Source organism: Hyalella azteca, unplaced genomic scaffold, assembly GCF_000764305.2.
Source record: "Hyalella azteca isolate HAZT.00-mixed unplaced genomic scaffold, Hazt_2.0.2 contig12663, whole genome shotgun sequence".
Lineage (NCBI taxonomy): Eukaryota > Metazoa > Arthropoda > Malacostraca > Amphipoda > Hyalellidae > Hyalella > Hyalella azteca.
In genome coordinates, this window is record NW_025942615.1 from 134,246 (window position 1) to 159,677 (window position 25,432).

The 25,432-nt window shown below is 37.0% G+C and overlaps 1 protein-coding gene across 6 annotated transcripts in view; it reads left to right on the forward strand.

Annotated features, from left to right (window-relative positions):
• LOC108676805 overlaps positions 1-25,432 on the forward strand; it is a 210,579-nt gene that overhangs the window by 94,795 nt on the left and 90,352 nt on the right. For 5 of the 6 annotated variants that reach the window (XM_047883342.1, XM_047883339.1, XM_047883341.1 and 2 more), the window contains 2 exons: positions 1,480-1,615; positions 3,169-3,198. In XM_047883342.1, the coding sequence (XP_047739298.1) occupies positions 1,480-1,615; positions 3,169-3,198 (166 nt within the window). The remainder of the gene's footprint in view (positions 1-1,479; positions 1,616-3,168; positions 3,199-25,432) is intronic. The other variant, XM_047883340.1, reaches the window with a different exon arrangement.

Genomic DNA, 25,432 nt, shown 5'->3' on the forward strand with positions numbered 1-25,432 from the left:
GTCTTACTAGACTGTCAGTCTAATCAGTCTATGCACTTATCAGTCATGCGAAATTATTAGATTCTAAAATTGTTATTTGACATTATAATCGAACTCCTTCTGTTGCATTCAATGACATTACGATTTTTGGGGGGATTTTAATATGCAAATACTCAATTTGAAAGAGTTCGATTGTATACAAATTTTTCCGTTTTTGTAATTTTTGTAGGGTCAGAATGAATACAAATTGATCGCACTCGAGTAGTTTTTTATTGACAATTAATGGTGCGGCAATTGGCCCAATTGAGTATATATCCGCTGTGAATTCACACCAATTAGTGTCCTTCTCTTTCCGTTTCTTACTTATTGAATCAAAATTTGAAAATATTTATGACAAATATTTTATTGATCGTACAATCAACCTCCACCATAGGCCGTAATATTTTGACATCATACCTGAGGCGATAACTGTCTATCCAATCCCAATAAAATATTTTCATTCGCACATTAAGTGTGAATAACATAAATGAATACACTATTCTCTTCCTCTAACTATCCTTTGAATAACTTCTTTTTTACTCAAAATGTTGCTTGGCCAGAGATCAGTAATAGCAGCTTTGTAGTGCATCTTATGCCTGGGCTCTTGCCTCCACTGCATTTGCTCTGTGATAAATTCGTTTCGCTTGTTTTACTTTAAGTAACTGACTTCCTTTCTTTGATAACGCGATAGTTTTTATTAGTTATTATATGACTTGCATTTTGTTCTGATATGTATTCCTCGATGACTAGCAAGTTTGGCTCAAAAATTTCACGAATTGCTTGAGTTAGCACAAGTTAATTTTTTGCTTGCTGCACACATCTTTTATTTTTAATAATTAATAAAGAGGGATAGTTGAACGCGGTAAAATAGGCAGAAACTAATGCAAGAGCTCCCTTCTCTGCTCTTCGTGCTTTTTTTAATGGTTCGTTGAGAATGGAGAAACGAACAGTTTTAACCTGAACATTAGACTTTAAATGCCTAATTTCAGTGAGAAAATAGCATTTGGTTGCATGGTTTTAGAACAACGCTATTTGCATGTTAGTTGATCTTAATTGAAGTTTGTCAGTTGTTTATTTTATAATTTTTCATTTTTAAAATATTATTTTGCATTAAGAATTTTGAAAGTGAATTTTTTATTTTTATATACATGATAATAATAAATGTCCCCTTTTACTATAGTCCCATAATCGTTTACATTGAAATCCTGTCCACTTTCCGATTTTAAGCCCCTAACTCGATGTAGTATTTCATATAAATCATCTCAATGTTTAGTTAATAATTTGGTAATATGTCTGAGCCATAGATAAAATATAACTCTAAATGTTTTTCCAAGTAAAAATACAGCAAGTATTGAATGACCAGTTGTTATTTCAACAAATATTGCCCAATGATCGCTTGGAAGAAATTTATCATCAGATCTCTGAGCGTAATATTAAAGAAGGACTTGTTCGGACACACAGTTCGTTATGGCAGCAGCGGCTACATGTCCGAGCCCGAAGGCTATGACTCCGACTTCGGTCTCTCCTCCCGCTACTCGACGCTGGACAGGCGCGGCAGAGGAGGGCTGGACTGGGACCCTAACGACACACTCTCCAGGTCAGTTACGTGTTTCACTTCGAGCACTCAATCATTAGTTTTATGAATGTCTTTACAGCTCTAAATTAGTTATTTGACGCCTTAATTCTATTATATTTTTTTATTAATATGTTTGCTCGTGATAATTTTGTGAGTTGAAGTATTTAGGCATACAAATGCTACATCCAATATAAGTAAGTAACTTCTTTTATTTTTATTGGCCTTGATTCTTCTAGCAGTTTATTTTTTATCGCGATCACTCAGACGTGCCGTTTTTTAGGCACTTCCGCGAAATCGTTTTTACGTTTTTAAGCACTTTAGTTCACTTACGCGAAATCGTTTATATTTTATGGCGATTGTATTTTGAAATGTCCGCTATTAAATGGCTAAAGTTTTATAACGCTTTTATTTTATCTCCAAAAATCCATCAATATTTCAGATGAAACCATCATTTTGAGGATGACATCATCGCATTATGATTTAGCTTTAATTTCCTACGAGCAGGATTTTTTTACCTTCGCATAAAATTGTTTGCATTGTATTGTACTTCCGTGAACCTTAAGCTGCCACATTTGTACAACGGATTCGACTTCAGAAGTCTTATTAATTACAACGAAAGGTCATCATCACCTTGCTAATATGTTCTTTGTTTGTACCAAAAAACGCCAAATGACTGAGTAGATTTTATCCTAGGCGCAACTCGCAGAGCCATAGACGATTTCCATTTATTTTAATAGATTAATTCTCATCAAAGTTTTGGAGACGTTACAGAGTTTTGTCGTTGAACCGATTTAAATCAGTTTATTACCATGCAACGAAAATGCATCGGTTTTATTCCAGCTGTGTTTTCTGTTTTTGACGAGCCTTGCAATGTCGTCTTGTAATCATGGGTTTAATGTGCGACTATAAGGGCGAGCGCGTCGCGGCGTGGCCTATTTCTTTTTTTCATCTGTGGTACAATATTTCAATTTGCTTATTATTATTTACACAAATTGCAATAGGAGTTTTTACGCTCAAATCTTTAGCGTCTAACTGTACATATGTCGCTTTTCTGTGATTTTTGTTTATATATGAAGTTAATTCGTCCGATTGAACAAATATGTTGGCTTTAATTTCAGGCTGCGATATGCTCTGTTGGAGGTTTTTGACGCCTGTCCGGTTTTTCAATGAATAAATTGTAGTTATGTTGTATATATGCAATGTAGTATTTTGCACTTGCAAAGTAGCTACTAATAAAGGGTTAAGGAACAGCTAGTGCACCAAAGGAACACAATGACCGTGCGCAGAACAGTTCTTCGTACGCTTGGAACAGAATATTTATCTGGTTGAGGAAGAATGTTAACTGTACGACCTCTTTGTTCAAATTCAGTAATTATTTACATATATGGACCGCTGGCCCATTTTCCTCAGTCCTAAACTATATTATTGGCTCCGTCACAATGGGTCCCATTATGCGGATCAATAATTATCCCTATTCCCTATTAATAATTTATGGATGTGCGATCGATTTCAAAGTATTTGGCTTAAGGAAATCGATACGACGTCGGTTATTTTTAATGATATTACATCAACAGAAATGATGCTGAACAAGGCGGCGCCGAACGGTAAGAGTCTCTTCTTACATTTTATATGTTTTTTTAGCCATAAATATCGACTTTTTTGCAGTCTGTCGTAAGAAATGAATATTTTTTTATGTTAGAGAAACAATTGTTTCTTTTTTCATTAGACGAATATTTTCTTTTACAATTAAGTAACGGAATTTTAAATTATTTTTCTAGTTATGACTTTCATTGATGCATGGAGTAAAGTATTAAAGTTGCATTAATTACGTTTAAATTCTGAGCAGTGAATTTTCACCTAGATATTTTATTTCAAATTTCGTTAGTCCTGGCAACTATTCCTACTCTCTAGCACGCAATATGTTTAGATGAATTTAACATTTTTATATAGAATTGCTTGATTTTCTTATCAACGTCCGTCACCTTCGATGTTGAAGGAATGAATGTGTCTTTAGAAATTTAATGTTCTGTGAATATCTTAAGAATGGATTGATTTGCATTTTAGGAAATCACAGGTAAGTTATATGTAGAAACTTGAGTTAATCATGCCATTAAATACTTCACTTGTGTTTTCTTGATTGAAGCATAAAGCCCGCTCGGTGGAATTATGTCACTGTTAACAGATCTCCGCGAAGTCGAACCACGTTGGTTTAACGGAGGTTCTAAGGAAAGTTAATGAACAGGTCGATCAGAAAATGAAATAGCTCTATGAGCATAAATTTATGCGAATAAAACAGTGTTGCTCTTACCGGATGCTGAGTCGGCCGTTCGATTTGCAACCGACCCACAGTTGCAATTAAACTCGCAGGTCATATTGTATATCGGATTCATCTGGTTTACACGCGCTTTGTAATTGCTTCAACTCGGTTACACCTTCGACTTCATGATTTATATTAAATTTTATTTGGTCGGTTGGTCCATTAGGCAGTATGAGAGTTCAATTGAACTCGCTGCTTCTTAAGGCATAAATCGTTAATAATCTGTTTGGTTTTCAGCTCTTTTCCCAGATTTACTCGTTATCCTTGTCATGCTTTGTTGTTGTTTAGTGCGACTCAGGATTGGCTAAGCAGCCTTGCCGGCAGCCGTGACCTTGCCTGTGGGGTCCATTTATAGACGTGGCGCGCGATTGACTTGGGTTCACGGAGGCCTAGATTGCCTGCGACCCAAATAATTAATTAATAACTATTCTATTCATAATAATTTATATCTCTTTGCTTGTCTAGATTGTCTGCTACCAAATAATTAATAACTATTCTATTCATAATAATTTATATCTCTTAGCTTAGTGTAAATTACTTACTTATTTTAATTAAATCGGTACCTCTGTAAGCTCTTTCTTTGAGGGAAAATTTATCCCCATTGATCGTATTTGTTGTAGCGCAGACCTAAATTATTGGTTTCTTGATTAATTAAAAGTATATGATTCGCTAAATAAATCGCTTGGATTCATGCTAAGTTTATTATAAATTTATTGCAAATGTAGTTGAGGAAAATAAATCGACTACTTTTTATGGCATCTTAACGATAATGCAATTAATTGAATAATTTACTATCCACTCGCTTGTCATTCACTACTACGCCGAAATTTCTATGAATTACGTATATACGATTTGTGTAATGCAAGACAATTGAGTGCGACTGCGTCGCTACCTCACAACGTCGTATTACTTTATCGCTTTATTATTGTTGCGCTACACAACATTTCTATACAATTCATTTCTGTTAAATTGTTCTGCTATCTCACCACTCGATTATCTTCCAATAATCAATATTTCTACTACCTCAAATACTAGTGTAATTAATTGTTGTATAATTATTGTTCTATCAACATCATTAATTATTTTCATACTATGAGTTTAAACGGAAGTTCTGAATTACATTTCTGGCACATTTCAATAATTCTTGAATAAAGCATGACAGGAGTTCATCACAATCTCTCATCTTCACATTCGCATGTTGAGGTCAGTTTATCGAATCACGGAAGGAAATCGATGAGCGTCTATAAATTTTTCTTGTCTGGAAGCAAGCCCCAAGGAACTAGTGACAAAAGTATAACTTTGTTCTTTCACAGTGAAAAGAGAACGAGGGATTAGCGCCTATAATTTGTCTTGTGTGCCTGGTTTGCAAAATTCAAATATATGAGCTTAGCAGCCAAGGCATGCAAGAGAGCATTAGTGAGAGGGCCGAAGCACTATACCGATCGCCTTCTATAGAGACACTTCAGACAATAAGTTACATATAGTGTATGGAAGTTACTAGTTGAGACTAAAAAGTGGCTAAGCAAGAGAATCTTGGATCTAGGCAACAACATCTACGCTCTAGCCTCTAGGCAACATCAGTGCGGTTCTACGCAACATCAGAGCGGTTCTAGGCAACATCAGTGAGGTTCTACGCAACATCAGTGCGGTTCTAGGCAACATCAGTGAGGTTCTACGCAACATCAGTGCGGTTTAGGCAACATCAGTGCGGTTCTAGGCAACATCAATGAGGGTCTAGTCAACAGAAGCTGCAGGGTCTAGGCAACCCAGGCAAGGGTCTAGGCAACCCAGGCAAGGGTCTAGGCAACATAAGCAAGGGTCTAGGCAACCCAAGCAAGGGTCTAGGCAACCCAAGCAAGGGTCTAGGCAGCTCCTTACGTCAGTGTTCGGTCGTGAGGAGGTTGTGAGAGACGTCGCTCCCTGCTCTCTTGGCAGCGCCAGGCTCATGCAAGGCTTCCAGCCTGCCGAGATAATCGCTCGTCTGAAGAACTCATTGTTGGCACATTATGGCATTGGAACAAGTTGCAAGTGAATGCATAAAATATCAAGCAAAGCTGATATTTTAATTAATTTTTTTCTGTGTAATATTTGGTTATGCAAAAACGTATTCCAAGCCTGAGGGCACGTGTTTGGATTATTGGTGGTTAATAGTGGTGAGGAACAGACAAAATAATTTATTATGGTGCAATTATTATTTATCGTTAGATCTGAATTATATACATCGATTGTATGACAGGAGAATAACTCGTGCCATTCTCTTCTACCTGGTGTCTGAAGCTACTATATGTTATATACTTATTTCATTTGATGAAATATACGGGAAGTTTTACAGATTTTGAATTTAACACGAATAATTTTGGTCACACGTGTATTCAGTTCAACTTCGAATACATCACTTCAATGAAATAACAATAGGAAACTCGTGTGTTTCACTCTTGGAATTTTTCTATTCGACTGTCATTGAATTAATATCTTTTAGCTCAGCACGTAATAGTGTTTTTTATATATACGATGGTGACTACTTTTTTTTCTAGCTAATAATCCTGATAGCGTGAATGAGTCGCCTGGCAATGAACCATATTTGTATTTCTTTTAGTTAGCGATGGTACAGTGATCAATTGTACATGATTCTGCAAATTAAAGTAACATATCTAATGGAGCCTGTATAATTGCATGCATAATGTATATGTGTTGTATATTGCACGCTGCTTTCGATTGAAATATCTTGCTAGACTTTGCTCCTATATTCAAACTAGTGGATGTGGATGAATTGTTACGTATAATTACTCCACGACAATATAATACATTTCTTCAAACAAATATTTCTCTTTAGCGTGCGCTAATAAATTTCTCGTATTCAATCACTTTTTTGTAATGACATTTTTGTTATTTCATCTAGAACGAATTGTCTAATGAGTTGTTGTTTATTGGTATCATTTATATTTAACTAAAAGAAGCAATAATTACATGAGAAATTACGTTCATTATCTCATTTTTCTTCAAATATTGTACGATTCAAGTTTAGGAAGCTTATGACTTATTGAATGAAATTGCTTGCATTATTACAGTATAGGAAGTAAACGTACGGCACAGATACGATTATCATTAGAAATACGAAAACGTAATGGCTGTAAAAAGTTAATTCGAACTTTTATTAAGCTATCAAATTATTGACGTACTTGTCAGCATGGGTAGAAAAGACTTAGGGGCCAGCAGCGCTTATGAGGTGTCAGTGCCACGGTCAGGGCTGTGAAGCATGAAGCTGCGGTTACACGCTTAGGAATCAGTGGCAGGTATCAGTGACACTCCTCACTTGTATAATTGCACATAGTCTTAACTAAAGATATCAGTGATACTCATAACCGCATAGTGTTAAAACCCAGGTATCAGTGATACTAGTCAACATACGTATCAGAGATGCTCTTCTTCTTACCCAACGTCAGTTTTTATGAGCAGATGCAAGTAACAATCGTATTTATTAACGCACTTTGTCATTTTGGTGTTAACATTTAAAGAGATACGTGTACTACTGAAACCATTTTCTGGCACGAGATAAAATTTCGTGATCAATGCTACAAATATTCTAATACAAGATCTTGGATGACGTCATTAATCACATCCGTTCGTGCCACGTAGACTATGGGATTAATCAGGCATGCGATCATTAGCATCACTGATGCCATTAATTAACCTGGACAATTATGATGAACTATGCATGCATTTAATGGCCTATGAGACGGCGTCTCGATCGTGTGTCTAGGACACGATTGAGTCGGTTTAGCTACAGGCTATTTAGAGCGACACTATAGAGGCATTCAAGGGGATTGGATAATTTTGTATTAACCGACTTTCATGGGTTATTATAAGTCCAGGTTAATCTTTGTTGTTTAGGCAAGTAGGTCACTCAAGACTGAATCATTATTCAATTTTAATAATGCTCCCTCTTTTTGAAATAATTTTTTGCAATTAAATTTAATTTGTTTTTAAATTCTGATACAAATATATTCTATTTAATATCAGAGAAATATTTTTTCCTTGCTGGGTCTCCTTTCCAGTATCTTTTAAGCATTCAAATTAATATCTTAAATCAAGCGAGGAGAATCGATAGACTAGCTGAAGCTAATTCAGCTTCGGTTGAAAAGACCATAAAATTATTTTCACTATTTTCAATTATTTTGAATTTTTTGTCTGTCCAAGGATTAATATGAAAATGCATGAAATTTACACTTTCATGTAAATCATGAAAATTAATATTTGAAAAAATAACGTTCAAAATTATCTTCAGCTAAGCTTAGTTATATAGATGAGTTAATCAAAAGATTTTTGGAAGAGATTAACGCGGTGTTTGGGGCGCAAGTGTTGCACCGCCGCGTCCGTCGCGCGTGTCCGCGCAACTTGTGTGCTGCTCTTAGCAGCCTTGCTGCCCGCCTGCACCTGCTGCTCGTACTTGCTGCTGCTACTGCACCTGCTGTTGCCTGCACTAGCTGCTGCTGCACCTGCTGCTGCCTGCACCTGCTGCTACTGCACTAGCTGCTGCTGCACCTGCTGCTGCCTGCACTAGCTGCTGCCTGCACCTGCTGCTGCCTGCACCTGCTGCTGCTGCACCTGCTGCTCGCACTTGCTGCTGCCTGCACCTGCTGCTGCCTATACCTGCTGTTATACACGTGTTGCCTGCACCCGTTGCTTGTTGCTCATGTCTGTTCCTGGTAAAGCCCACGGCAGTTGTTTCCTCCAAGTCACCAGTTACTGAAGTTACTGCTAGTGCCTGCACCCACTGCAGATCATGCAGATTCTTGAGCATATCTCTCCGATGGTTGGGAAAATTGCGTGCGTATCAAAATGTACGAAAACTTAACGATTAATTCATTAATAACGCAGAACAATTTTGGATCCGAACGATTATTATAAATAGCACACGCGAGCTTCCAACTTCTTCTGGTAATTACTTGGCTTGACCTATTAATTAAGTATACTTGTATTCAGTGTAAGCAAGCGCTCAGTGTAAACCTCCCTTAACGAGCCTTTTAATCTCACAAAGCCGTCTTCTTTTACAGCACTTTATCTTCGGTAAACAATTTTACCGAGCCGCGAGATCATCGGTGAATTACCTCCGCTGACAAGGTTAAGCGATATAACATTTATTATTTTTATTTGTTCGTAGAGTTGGCCGTTTAACAATGAAATTATTTGTGTAACGGATTATTTGAGTACTCCGACAAGTACGTTGGAAATTAGGAACAAATTGTTCTTGGCTTTCCTGATGAGTTATACGAATAGACTCAATTTCTCTCTTTTCATATAAATTTAGTCGTTTTGCTCGACTCGTTAGTTTTTTTCCAGATATGCGATAAAATTAATCCAGATTCAGTCATATTAATAACATTATTGCTCGGTTGACTTCGCTTCTTATGTCAAAGAGGAATATGCTCCTTTCGTTTTTATAGGAATCTATTTATGCTATGAGGAAATATTTGCAACTGATTTCACTTCCCGCGGATGATTTTTCGACGAATCCACGTGTGATTTGATCGTTTGACTCACTAAATAAGACTAAAAATTCCTCAGTTCAAGTGCTAACTGCTGCATGCGATGCTATACGATGAATATCTACGTCGTACAGCATTGGTCACGGGTGACCGAGCTGAACAGGGCCCAGTAAATGACAGATTGTTACAGCGATCACCGTTGTGTGATCGATGTATAAAGAGCGGATGTGATCAAACCTTGAGTACTGGAAGGAGCTGAACCAAGTTCATTGAACAGATAGTCTGAGGTAATAACGGCATTGCAATACTTTGCTTTTTGTTAGAAAAGTCGAACGCCACTAACGGCCAATATTAACTACACTTTCGTGCGAAAATAATGAACGTTGAAATGATTTTATTTAACAGTAGAAATTTAAAAGCGAAGAAAATTCCACAAAAATTCGGCATTTCTCTATTGAAAACGTTTCGGAGACCAGCTCCATCGTCAGTTCGATAAATTTAGAACACAAATACAGTCAGAAAATTAATAAAGTTTGGAGTCATAAGAAAAAAAAACAACAACAACAGAAGTTAAAACCAAATTTACAGGCAAAGGGCAGAATAATATGGAAATACCTATCTATTCACAATTTCTAATGGATAAGAACTGTAGGCAGCATTTAAACTAGGCTTCTCTTTAAAAATATACAATGATTCCAAATTCGGCCCTTTGCCTGTAAATTTAGGTTTTGACTTCTGTTGTTTTTGTTTTTTTTTTTCTTATGGCTCTAAACTTTATTAATTTTCTGACTGTATTTGTGTTCTAGGTTTATCGAACTGACGATGGAGCTGGTCTCCGAAACGTTTTCAATAGAGAAATGCTGAATTTTTGTGGAGTTTTCTTCGCTTTTAAATTTCTAGTGAATCTGCGATTCAAGCAATCTAGTGACATTATTACTGATTTTATTTAATTGTTACTGCAATCCTTATCATCGTATCAGAATTGCAAATTTTAATGCATTTTGTGATTATCGAAATGTGTCGTGTATTCAAGAGATTTCGGTCACGTTGTAAATGAATGAAAATAATGCGCAAATTTCTATATAACTGATTAATTGCATATAGTTTCAAAAAAAATTGTATTGGTATCTAGTATCATCCATTACATTATTCTGGCGTATACGTTCAAATATATGAATTATTGCATCATGACGAAGGTATTCAAGATGGTGAAATATCGATGGTAATTAAGCTTTGCATTAAACATCCAATTTCCTATCCGCCCTAATAAACTCATTGCACGTTTCCCCACCGAACTCAATTGTACGCCCCTGCCCACAACGGTGCTACTCACGTCAATAAAAAAACTAACGCAAAGTTAAAAGTGTTATTGAGCGGATCTATGCTCATATTGCGACCGATCTCCAGCAAAGTTTATAAACCTTCATAAAAATTATGCTGATGAGATTCCAATCATTACCTAAATCGACGCATAAACAATGGAAATTGGTCACATACATTTGAATGAAGGTTTGGGGTCGACCAGAACGATAAAATGAAAGTCCATAAATTTAATAAATATATGTTTTGAAAGTCTAAATTTTATTTCGGATTTTTTATGGCCAGGAACTAATACGGATTTTTTTTAAATCGTATTCTATTATTGAAATACGTTTAGCCATTCATCTTGGGCCCGATTTCCGAATATACCTATTGCTTACAGTTATTGACATACTTTGAAAACTGTAGACCAAACAGCAACCCAAGAATGACTTCAACGTCAGAATATAATGTAAACATTTAATTTTTAGGAACTTATTTGATACCAAACAATGTTATTGATAAATTTAAATTTGTCACTAATTTTACCGCAATTATATAGAATGCGTTCCCTTTTTCTTAACGGACAGAGAACTTGGCGCAATGTGCTTCAATGTTTAAAAAATGTGCAATACGGACAGCATAGCCAAAAAAAGAAAGGGTTCCGATAATATCCGGTTTGATATATTCTTTATCGGAGTACAATCGCTTAGCTAAACAAGCGAATCAATCATATCAATTTGGACGGAGGAAACCCGCTATCAAGCCAATTTAATTACCGTGTTGTCATGCTTATAATTAATCACGCCATCCTCTAGTCCAGGCGAACTGAACAGCTTATTATCTCTCGGATTCTGCACTCATTAGCATCGTAAATCATTAGCATCGTAAATCGTAAATCGTAAGGGTTTATTAATAATGACGTCAGACAAAACGAAGGCCGTTCCACTTAATCATCATTATTGACATGTTTATCTTTTGCAAAACGAGTCTGCCAGTGCTGACTTCAGTCAGATATTTGATCAGATATTTGAAAATTTTTCAAACTTTATTTTTAATGAGCCAGTCGGATTTCAAGTTGTTGGATGCCATGAGCCATGAATATTTTATGTACATGATTAATGACATATATGGTCCAATTTTGGAGCTGGTCATGTGATTACAAATCATCAAGTAATTATTTTCTTACGTAATTCAGTTTTATTGTAATATAAAGTAATGAAGCTACATATGTTGACTATCATCTGTTCACTGCAAAAAGTGTTTCAAGACGTACATTACTTATAAGAATCTGAATTATATCTCTTAAAATCAATAACTGAACTCTGCTTCAAATTTCCCATTCGCACGATCATTCAAAAATCTTGAATTCACATTCAAGAGGCTTCTTCATATTTTCAGACAACTCTTCTCTAAGCTGACATCTGTGGCCCGTTTATTTACTGACACCCTGCGACGCGACCGCACTCGCTGTTTTTTCTTTATTTTTTGAGCTTAAGACAAGGTTCTTATACCTTCTTAGTATTTGTTAAGGGCCGTTGGCACATTCCCTACCTTCTCCCGCTTAGGTGGTTTCCTTGACCGGGTATGGGCGGCGGTCAATAGGTCTCGTGTCATCCTCGTCGTGCGTAGATAGGCTCAGTGAGAGACGACTCTTGCGTTTGCGTTTCCTAGCTCTAATGTACCTAAATGTACATAGAAAAAATTACCAAGGAAAGACTGTGAGGTTGTGAAGTGGAGGGCTTTACAATATTCTGAAACAGAGACTGCAGAAAGTAAATACGGATAATTCGAACCATGTCCAATGTTCAAGGTAGGGAATGATCTATTCGCAATAGCTTCAGGTATGGTGATTAGCGAACAAATTGCTCATAGTCGCTGAAGAGCAAGTAACTCAAAAGCGTTTAACAATGAATAACGTATTAATTTTCTCTCGATAAATGAAGATCTCTTCAGAAGAAGCCAACAAAGGGAAGCGGCCAATTTAAGCTCTCAAAAATATGAGCTTGGCTCATATGGAGCCAGATATGACTAATAAAGACGATGGTTGTGGTAAAATCCTTGTGAGTTCGCCACACCGGAGCCGCTGTTAAAGAGTACAGCGCTGTTGGTAGAATTATCTGCACCGGTCACTCTGGAGCTATGCATGGTTACATTACAGAGAGAGTGGTAGAATCCATGCAGGTTCGCAATACCACAACCGGAGGTATAGAATTACGAGCTGGTGGTCGAATAAATGTAGGGTCGCCACACGTTGTAGTCAAGGTAACAAATATAGTGAGGTTCTGACTCACTAACAGCGCAAGCAACTAAACTTTTTTCGCACTTGTGCTAACCAACTGTCACCCAAGGCCGACTATACGAGACTGATCTTCCCGGGTCACGTGTTGGGATACACGTACCAGTGAGTTAGGAAATAAAAGTCGCTCGATAAACAGCTTCCATAACCTCGGCCTGCTATAGCACGTATATTTTTTATTATTTTACATCTCAACGACGCGAGTTGTAAAATTAATTCGCCTACAGGAGCACTTTTAGTTCGTTATTTTTATGTCCCTTAAATATCAGCTTCTCAGCTTTTAAAATGATTTAGTTTAAAGAACCAAGCATTCATAATCTGATATTCCCTTCAAACAAAACATTGATCAGGAGCGGGAAGTTAATTCCGATGGACCGATCGCTTTGTATCGATGACGTTGCACTACAGGAATGTGTTGATATTGTGACATCATCTCACTTGTTCCTCCGCACCAGGCACTTGTTGCTCTGACAGAATTCCGTGGACGTCGGATGCTTGCGTGAACAAAGGATTTAACCTTAAATTGTTAAATTTAACCTTAAGGAACAATGAGGATTTAACCTTAAAAAAACATAAGATCACGACATTAGTATTCCAAGTTGATACTTTATGTTTTCTATTCAACACTCAATAGGTACTGCAAGAAAATGGCTACTGCATTAAGGAACGGTTACTATTCTTTTAGTTCACAAAATTTAGAGCAGAACTAAATGTTCTGGCACTTTTCAACGTACTCATTTAATTGTTAAAAAAGTGAATCAGCGTTAAAAGTCCTATCGATCAAGTCGCGTGCGCTGTAAGATAATGTAGAAGTTGTTTTGCGTGTTCGAGGAATGCATGTTTGTTTTATGGGCATTCGGTAGGGCAGGTGCCAGATTCCGAAGCGTAGTTTATTTATCACCTGGGCACTTCGCTGGGCAAAAATACCCCGCGCCCTAAGCAGCTCCGATATCCTCTAGTTTGCCTGGCATGTCTTACCAACACTAAGTTTATTTCCATGCATCAGCATCTGCTCCTCTCTACCTCAGTGGTAATCGTGCGAGGTGTTAGTAAATGAAGCATGTTTTTTACAATGCATTTAGCGAGCAAATTCGTGCGTTAGCGAATCGGGCACTGCCCAGGTATTCGCAGATAAAATGTTATTTTAAACTTTTATTAGTTAGCTTTCAAATAGTATAAGGTTTATTTCAAAAACTTCTTCTCGATTGAGCTTTACTTTTTTTGGCCATATCTGAGAGTATTGAGTTGCAAATGTGTTTAAATGCACGCCATTTCATAGAACAATTTAAACTCAAATCTTTCGTTATAATTTCAGAGATATGGGTGTATATCATAATGAGTGAAATAAATATTCAGAGCAAAAATAAACAAGTGGCATGGGGGTCTTGGTGGCCCCATGTGATGAATTATCTTGTGAAATAAAATACCTTTTTTGGCTTATTTGTGAGTTATCAAAATGGTTTTGAAAGTTTTAAATATTTTTCGGAAGCTGCATTAATATCCTCATCATTTTGAAAAAATCCGTTGATAGTCTTATGTGTTTAAAGATTTTGTTTTTACAAAGTTAAAGAACTCGTGTGTTGATTATTTATATTACAATTTGTGTGTGAAATCAGTAAATAATGGTTGAGCTTAGGAACAGTTCGTTGAGTGCGTTCTCTCGTCTCAGCCTGCCAGCCAGTATAGAGGATAAGGCCATCCGAGACTTCATTTACGGCGGTGATTATTATCCGTAAGTAATAAATTGTAGTTTATATTAATAAATTTACTACCGTTTACTTATCTCCTGCATCCATCCAACCTTATGTACTGTACCGAAGTTTGCGTATCTGCTTTAAACTCGTACGTAAATGCCATCTGACGTCGAAAGGGCGTTTGTTGAATAAACTGTTTCCAACGAAATCTATTCGTAATAAACGTCATTTCAATTACATTTGCCTGGTGGACACTAGGATTCGTAAACCTATAAGGCAGCTTGAGCACCCGTGTAAGCACTTTGTAATAAAGTATAATAACCACGCATTAAGATAAGTAGTGCAAATCTTTCGGTAAAATCCATTTAGGCGTGTCTCTAAATGGAGCATGTAACTGTATAGTGATTGTCGATAAAGTATGAACATATTAGTGTAGTAGCTAGTGGTATATTAAGATGAGATGAGTATATTCATGCCTATATGGACACGATGAATTAAATATAAAAAATCTCATTACTTTTCACTTTTTGTGTCAGCTCTTTTCTTCTGTTCAAAAACTGATCTTTCTCTATTGTTAATTGGGTAATTTCTCATCCAGAAAAAACAAATATTCCCTCAAATGTACACATCACCGTACGTAGCAACTTCATTTGGATAAATGCCCACTTACTGCAACCACGCATCGCTCAGGGCGCGGGTTACGGGGTGTCATGGGAAGTGTGCGCGTTGCGTGCTGCTGCTCTCGTGACCAGCTGCCGGCGAGGCTTACAGCTGCCAAGTGCAGCCCTATTAATGCATCTCTATATATAATGCTTACCCTATTAATGCATCTCTATATATAATGCTTACCCTATTAATGCATCTCTATATATAATGCTTGCCCTATTAATGCATCTCTATATATAATGCTTGCCCTATTAATGCATCTCTAATGCGAGTTTATCATTTGCATTTTTATGTACACAGATGCTTTTCTCTACTCGCTAGTTGGTGTAACTTTCGGATGTTTCTCATGGCACATCACTAGAATTGCGTGCAGCTAGCTTCATCGGGCGTGGCTGATAGAAACCTATTGCTTACGTAAATTTCAAACCAATCAATTCTCTTTTTTCGACTGTGATCATCTTTTCCCATCTATTTGAATAAATGTTTTATGTAATTCAGTCTAATTAATATCTATGCCACTTCTTTCGTTATGTTTTAAAACCAAATAATCGTGCCATATAGGAGCATTATGATCGGCCAACCATCGGCGTATGAGCTGGTGGCCATCGATAACTCGCCTATAACAAGGTGTTCATAAGTGGCGTTCACCTCAGGCGGGTGTAAGTCGCCCTGCTTTTCGGTAATGCGAGAAGGAGTTAATAAAACCTCGGGCTGGTGATGAAAGAAGCTTCAGTGACTGCGCGTATGAGCGTGAAGATGCACGTTTTGATTGACTCCTTGGCTTCTTCATCTTGTTTATCTTTACCTTCTTTGCTCGTTTACCGTCTGCCCCATAATTTTTTATATAAACAACCTTGTTTTGAACGTCTTGCTTTCATGATTATTGCCAAGATAATTTCCCAACGCCAATTAATTTGCCTTTCTTGCTCCGGTTTAAAAAGAAAATAATAACAATTTTATACGTAAAAAATAGTTAAAAAGCGTGAATCATTTCAATATGGCATTCGGCAATCGAAACCAATTGCAATTTCTTGAGCTTTACTGACCTCCTTTCTACTAACATTACTTCGACCGAATTTCGGCAAGCATCGTTTTTCGCCATTGAATGGTTTTCTCTTTGCTTCCGTCCTAGCTGAAGAGCAACTGAAATAATCCACTTCGTTACAAGTTGCTGTATCCGGTCACCATGGCAGCTATCTCGAACTATATTATTGTATCCAATACAACATATTCTATGTATTTTCTTAATATGATAATTTCTTTTTCTTTTCATGCTTAATTTTTCTTTCACGAAAAATATTTCACAGAAGCACCTATCCTCATTATATCAGTCTATTTGATAAGATTTTTAACGGCTGCATCGCCCCTTATTGATGAATGAATTTACCAAAACTGAGTTGAAAGAATCGATGCTATAATTATTGAGCTCACAAAATCCTCTGGTAAAGCTCTAAGAATCGCATTTTCCAATTAGATCCCCGCCCGACAGCCCGCTTAACCCCACGCTTTACTTTGGGGCAACGTCTCCCTATGTTGACCCCGACTGCGCGTCGCCACGTTGTGTCGATACTTGCGCTACTTGAGCGACTTTTTCTCGTGCCAGATGACATCGTTAAGAAGTTGCCGGCCTTACGATGTAGTTGCTTCTGAAATTAAGTACTAATCACTGCTGTTTTTTCCTTAAATGTTTTTGGAATTCCGTGTTTTTCATTTTTGTTAGCACTGATAATACTAAAACATTGTATAATAATTTGAGGTTACTTGAGTGCGATTTCCAGCCACGACGTCGATGGAGGTTAAGTGAGCAGTTTGGATTGCTTTAGTTTCTCTGTTCCGTAATTTGGGGATCAGACGATCCAACACTTATTGAATTAAAAATTGAGTGACTTGCGAGCATTAATCTTGATGACTTTAAATTGCAGCAGTCGTAGTGCACCACCGTTCGTGGTCAATCAGCTGTTATCTTTATTACAATAGTAAACATGTGACGACCGATATCGTAGGTTGTTATGCTAAGAATCTTTACTTTGGCTTGCCCAGAATATATTGTTTTCTAGGAAGCCATCGTGTACACGTAAAAAACAACCGTTTTCTGACGGACACCATCTTCTGGGTAAACTACTGTGTATTTCTGGCTAAATTTTATCTTACTTCCATCATTCTGCAATTTATTGCAAATGAGTTTCGGATCAGTTAATTGCTTACACAGTTCAAAAATTCGAAACTCAATCAAAGTCCCTTCTCTGTCTCTCTCGTGCGAACGGCCGACGTCTCGTGGAAGCGACCTCTTGTACGAGTTTCAGCGTTTCTTTTGCTTTCCACTTGTCCCTCCTTGCTAAACTAAATTTTGATGTCTACAGTATAGACTATAGTAAATGATTGAGCATTTTCATTGCTTTAAATATAAGTTTCAATGTCATGAAAAGTAGGTCGTCGGTCTCATACTTCCGTTGAACAAAGCAAAGGCAGGCATCATTCAAATCATTAGCAATTACATTCAAGAATTTGGCAAGACGTCTTTTTCTCGGTGTGCTGTTGATTTTCCATGAGGACTTTACTGATGAAGCGGAAACATTTTAGTTGCGAGCTCGAGTCAAACTCCTTCAATGAGAAGAATTTCATGGTGGAATTTTATTCGTCGGGCCTCAAAATAACTGATTAGAATTGAACTTGACTTAGTGGTGAAACTCAATAACGCAAATTAGAATCAATCTTGAAAAATACAACGAAATACTTTTCTGCATCATTGCTGTTTTGAGCGCTGATTCCTAATTTAAGAATAATTATGCAATGAAGATACTTCCGCTGTAGTAGGAAATATCATAGCTCCCGCTGGACAGAGAGCCACAAAGCCAGCCTTAAAAACAAAATTGGTTCATCATTTGGATTCTCGGCAGCGGATGTCGAAGCGCCCAGCCCTTGAGAGAAAAAAGGCAGCTGGGACACCTAACAATTGCGTTTGCACAATAAAAAACGGGCCGTTGCTCAACCGGATGGGCTGCATTTTTGGTCAACTTGTAGGGTTTTTGCAGAGCAGTTATACGTGGAGGTGAATGGTTCCGCAGTGACATTGTTTCACGACGCTGGCAGCTTAGGCGCATTTAATTTTATAGCCCATTCAGTGTGGTTATTATTTACGAAATACAAACTTTTTACCTCCCTAGCATCGCGTCAAAACATCCGTACGACGAATTCGGTGTAAAAATAGTGCAAAATGCGGGATATGAATCGTGAAAAAGCATACTTCAGGCGATCGTTTGTTTTTAATCATTCAAAATTGTATCATGAGGTTTAGCAACAAGTACCCACGATAATTTGCATGCAAATGTTTTATTAAATTAAGCACTATGAATTCCCGAATTCTAAGTTGACATTTACTCATCTGCTGCCTACCTAAATAAATTTAAATATTGCAATCATGTGTGAACATTTACCAGACCACGTCCTGACGACTGTCTTGTGTGTGATGAGACTATTCTCATGACACTATTCTATGGTACTCTTCGTGGCTACCAGTATACTAACTCAAGGTAATAATGAGAATCAGCGTCAAATTGTATTTAAAACTTATTTTTGTTACTCAAAATAAATTAATTTGAATTGAACGAGACCTGGCCGCGATCAGAAAGTGCATTGGTTGAATAAGGCCATTAAATTATTTTGCTTCGAGTTTCATAGTGCGTGGGAACAGTATAATGATTGCAGAATATGTGATGAAAGATATTTGTGTGATTTTTTAGGCTTCTTCAGTATATTCTGTGAAGCTACAGTTCAAACTCGTGATCAGGACAATTACCAAAGAAATCATGAATTTTATCTAGACTTAGCTTCACACTTGCTTCTGTAGCCTCTGATTATTTGCATGTTCAGTAAATTAAAGTCAACACCAGAAATTTAACCAACTGCTAATATGTGGATAATTTAATGTCTTGACTTGCGAGAAGGACGTTTTTCGCTTAATTAAGTCTAATGCCAGTTAATGGAAGCAAAAGAAACCATAAGAATAATGTATGACAACTTTACGTACAAAGTTTTGGCTATGGGCAGGATGTATGCCCCCAAATCGACTCTTGATATGTGCAAAGAAAGCGCGCTATATATTTAGTTATTTAGCACACGGGTCCTAAATGCCAAAAAACCATGAACAATCTTTGAATTGGAGTGGGAGGCTCAAATATTTCAATATTGTTTCAATGATGCAAGGCAGTGATGTCTCTTGACATCACCTCACCTACACTACATAAGTAAAGCAAAGGTCATTTTGTTAATTAAAAATTGTTAGTTTACGCAACTGCGATAAACTAGTGAGACGTATTTCTATCGGAAATCTAGAAATCAAGAAACGGCTTTAGAGACAGCCAGCAGTGTCTTTTACAAGTGAAGTAATCTGACTCCATTGATTGTTATTATTTATTTTGAAACAAGTGTTTGAACTCTGAAGTTTAGCGCTGTTAACCTTCAAAATTTTCCAGCGTGTATCCACAATACAGATCAAAATCTAGAAAACATAGTCAGTATTTTTTAAAAATTCTCATTTAGTGTACTGTTCAAATTCAAGATTGTAAGGACAGTTATTCAATTAACAATACTTTAATGTGAAAATTATTTTAAGTAATGAAAAGATCACTGCATGAAATGATAATGAGATCAAAGGGATTACGTATCCGGAGCAACGCAGTGACTGCCTGCGTGTTTTCACTCAAGTATTTTAAGGTAAGAATGTCTATGTTAACTAAAATCGAATTCGATCTAGTGAAATTATGTGACAGCCTCTATAGGAGGTTTTTTAGAAGAAATTCAATGATCAACTGAAAATCACTGAAATTCATAAATTCACAGATTCATTCAGTCACGAGTTGAGCCTCAAATTGCATTAATGCGTATAGCTCTGCGCTGATCTAAATTTTAACGTCGCTCGTGGAATGGCAGTTCCATTCATAGACTCGACGTCGAAACCGCACGCAACCGCACGCGGTCGACCGCTCACGCTGCGATTTCCTAATCGCGCCTCCGCCCCTGCGATTGCAACTGCTGCAGCAGCAGCGGCAGCAGTTGCATCCATTCCACACAATTCTGGGGTGGCGTAGAGAGCAACCGCCAGTAGCGCGCCGGCCATCGCGAAGGTTTGACTGTCCTGCCGATCTTGATTTTCTAACCGACGACTAAGATATAAAAAATAATTAGTAAAGATTACCTCAAATCTCATCGTTACGGGAATAAACTGACATAAAAATAGATGGTTAAGCTGTTCCTCTCTTTATATCGATGCATTTGAATCCAATTCTCATACTGTGAAATTTATTTGGTGTTAAATTGCAAACCGCTCTTCGTTAGGTAGTCATTTGATGTACTAATAATAAATCAGTGTGCGGCACCCACTAACGTTTACGATGTATCGGCATCGACCGGAACGTGTAAGTGGTGTAATGGCTGTAACAGAACACTGTTAATGTGCTGATAATTGATAACGTAGCGCAACGAATTACAAATGGCACGGATTTACGAATGAAATGACCAAAAACTATATGAGCGAACACTATACGAAGAAAATAAAACGTTTTCACTGCTTCTCATGATTTTTTTAAGAAATGATAAAAATCTTATTATATTTAATTTGAACTATTTTTATTTGGGCGAGCCTGTAATTATTAAATTGGAGACTTGAATTCCAAAATTAAATTCGTCCGTTATTGGTCTCTATGATTTGGAAATGTTCATATTCATTTAAATTTTTAACAAATTAGTTCATAAATAATTTTTTTCTTGCAAAATTTTCACTCGAAGTAATGGTATTTTTTATTTGTAGTTCGTCATTTTGACGTTAACTTTCCTAGTGATTTATAAAGAAGAAAGAAGTATGACGTTTAAACGAGATCTATTCACGCAGTAAAATCAAGAAAGCACCGCCGTCCCGGCCGTGTGGCTCTGGTGAGTTTTACTTTGGTGCGTGCTGGAATTTATTTTCGTTTATCTTAGTTTCTTACGTTGAATTTTTTATTGTTATGATTTAGTTATTATTAAATGTTCTTCATGCTTCGTGAAATTTCCTTTACCAGTGTGCATGAAAAAAATGTATTTATATTTATTTTTCAAGGTTGCCCGAGAAAATACATTTTTTTTTGTAAATAGACAAACTTCCATGTTCATTAGCTATATTTAGCCTCCATATTATTGTCATGTGCATGTTAGATACGATGGAGCGTAAAGATTCCATCACATTTCTCCCGTTAGGTAATTTGAGATGAGTTTAATATGACCTGCCTCATGCTGCAGCATAGATAGTGAAGGTCTCGCTAGGACTCTCCAGAATAATGTCAATCACAATCTTCTTCCAGAAATAAAACTCTCTTAATAATGTAATGATTTCTTATATAAGGTTGCGACACCATAACTACTACATCCCTAGTATAACCTGCCTAGTGCACAAGGTTGCGACACCATAACTACTAAATCCCCAGGATAGCCTGCCTAGGGCACAAGGTTGCGACACCATAACTACTACATCCCCAGGATAGCCTGCCTAGTGCACAAGGTTGTGACACCATAACTACTAGATATCCCTAGGATAGCCTGCCTAGTGCANGATAGCCCGCCTAGTGCACAAGGTTGCGACACCAAAACATGCACCACGCAATGCTCCAGCGCGCCGGTTTCGCTTGCTAAAAGCGTTTACCCTTGAATATTTCTTCATCGTCCGTTGATTCAGGTGAAATCGGACATTGCGTCAGTATGTAGCGACGTGGCTTGTCGAACGCTTGATATGTAAGTGACCGCCTCGATTTTTTTGGGGGGTTAAGATATCACGTGCAGAAATGCATCTCTCCTAATTGTGGTGAGAAATTTCAGTTCATTCTTTATTGGGTTTACGAGGATTTCGCATGTAATGCTTCAATGGAAAATATTTTATGAGTCAACACTGAAAAAAGTGAAATTCAGTGCCCTCGTACATTCACGCTTGCTTATCCTCATTGAAATTATTTGGTGAAGATTATAATGTGTAATCTAATATTTAAATGTTTGGCTATTCTCTTGTTTTTGTTAGCAGAAAATTAATTTCCGATGTCTGTTACTTTCAGAAATTCCTTTAGAAAGCATGTGCCCATAACCACACTATGGAATCAAACGAATTAATGAAATAAAATGAAAATAAATTTCCGATGCCATTATTAGTATAGTTAAGAGAATCAATTGTATTTCAGTATAAAACTCTATAGCAACTTTTACAAGTAACTGATATAAAAATGGAAATAAGTGAGCAGTGGTTTTTTGGGTACTCATTGCTGCAATGTATCCTTGCATTTGGTTAACTAATTGCATTCAATTGCTACTTCACCATAGACTAATTATCGACTTGTATCATGCGCAGCCTTGCTTAATTAATATAAAAATTAGACCATTAGTATTGAAAGATTGATGAAGGGATTATTTGTTAAACTTAATTGCGAAGTCAAGCTGGTTTTACAGTTATACCTGGTGCCCTTTGCCCTGCAAAAGAATAACCTCGATTATACAGGCTGTGATTTTCGTGTTCTATCCGATTATTTGATGTTCAAGGAGAAACGAAGAGTCGTAATAAAATGTTTGCTTGCCGCGCATACTTTCCGTAAATTAGATTAATTGAGGTGGAATTAATCATAATTAATTGATACGTCCTGTCGTGGAATCCTCTAAGTAGTATAGACAATAGGCCTACCGTCACACTTTCCATAAACAGCTTAAATCATAGGTTACCACAATCATTTACCCCGAATCTTGCCCAACAAAATTAACCAATTACCTTCAATATTATTACGAACAATTACCCCCAAATTTGTATAAACAGTCTACTGATCATGAATCTTACCCAACACAATTAACCAATTACTCCCGAATCATGAGTTAACGATCATTTACCCCGATTGAGTCATTCGAGTCATTTACCAGGCTGGGGTCATTTGAGTCAAACCAGCTTGAAACCTTGAGTCAGTTTTTTTTCATGGTGCACATCGGCTGGTAGCTAAAGGCGCACTTAAATTATCCTCCACAAAAACTCGCTCCAGATCCAGGACCGGTCTGGCAAAGGCAGGATGCATCGCGCGCTAATATCGAGAGCGTTCTAAAAAATACTGTATTTACCCTCGACCGCTAGCTGATCTGTTATACATTAAGCACTGAACTCCCGTCGAGTGAGGATATTTCAGAAACCAAGACAAACCATTCGAACGAATTCAAATTTATTAATTCTATTCGAGTTACCCTTCATCGATATGAAGAATATTCATAGTGATTACATTGCTTGTGATATGCCCTTTGCAGAGTTTCAAGAACTGTGTAATGAAACGAATAAAGTACCCTATAGTTTTGTGTTGATTAATAAAGATGAGCACCCCGGTTCTGGAAAGTATTTCAAAAATTTAAATCAATTATATATTCCACAGAAGTATTTTTCAGGCAATCGCTCTAGGTTATTCTCGGTTAAAGAGTGTAGTAAAATCGGGGTAAATGGTCGTTAACTCATGATTTCGGAGGTAATTGGTTAATTTTCTTGGGTAAATTATCGGTATCCTGTTTATGCAGGTTCGGGGGTAATTGTTCGTAATAATATTGAAGGTAATTGGTTAATTTTGTTGGGCAAGATTCGGGGTAAATGATTGTGGTAACCTATGATTTAAGCTGTTTATGGAAAGTGTGACGGTAGGCCTATTGTCTATACTACTCCTCTATATACAAGAAGCCTTTGGACGCTTTCATGTAGTGTTCTGTTTTCTCTTTTTATTTTCTTCACCAAAATTTACTATAAAACGACGATTCCTTAAACGTAGCAACGAATATCCAATTTTGGAACTTGATCAAAATTTCATTCCTATTTTTTAATTCTGTTGATCAGAGTTTTCTGGTATTTTTTCGATCACCTGAGCTTTGATTTGCTCACAATTCCTCGATGTGTCTGCAACTGCATGGAGAGACTTCACTGAGCGCCCTTGTTGAGGACCTTCATGGATGAGATATCACAAATATTGTGACCAAGTGACAGATCTCGTTCTGAATAGCAAATTTTGTTTAGATCAAATTTCGGAAAAGTTTAATATTAATGAAGTTTCGCAAAATCATTACATTACGTCTAATTAAACTCCCTATAGTAAAAATTGAACCGTGACATATTGTTTTTAACCAAAGCTCAGACAGAGCGCAGCGTTTCTTTTCGGATCGAGGGTTGAACAATCGTTGCCCGCAAACGACCGCTGTGGAGCAGCGCCGAAGGATGCGTTTTAATGGATCATAAAAACCAGGATATTGATTGCATGCTCGATGAGTCCGGTCGACGGTTCATATTTTGTCCGGATTTCATCGAACAAAATCCGATTATCCGCGTAAAACAAAAAGGATAAATAACAATTAGTCAACCTTCGAAATTAATGAGTTTTTCAGCTTGATCGAGTCGAAATTAATCTACTCGTTCATAGGTATAAATGTTCACTCTCAAGCCTCAAGTTAGACACGATGCAGTATACTAAATAACGAAAAAAGTCGACTGGTTGAATAGATCGTAAGATGCTATAGTAGGATGCATCAATTCTCCATAACTGAATTCGAACTTGATGTAAACATAAGTTTTCATATACGCGTCCCGATTGGTGCAGAATTGCGATACGAAAATATTGCGATGCAACAAAACTAAAGATGTTGCGATATATTTTTTAAGTGCACCAAAGGAAAATTCAAATGTACTTGAGAAAGGAAATTAACAGTGGGCTTTCTCTTAATATAAACAAGTTCGTTAATCAGCCCCTTTCCGGAAGTTTTTGCTGACCTTTTTTTTGGCAAATTTTATTGCTTGTGTCAAACTTTGCATCAAATTTTACTTGCATATTTGGTAATGAATTTCCAAATGCGCGACGGAAGTTATTTGTCTCTAAAATGTCATGAAAATATTGAGAGTATGACGAGTTTCTTGGTCGAGCTACGTTCTAATAACTGGAACGTGCGTCTGTGGTCACTTCGTATATGTACGTTACTGAAACTGCTTTATTTCAATTTAGGTGGTGACGTTCAATGGATGTTATGACCACATTTCTCAATATTTTTAAGATGTCATAA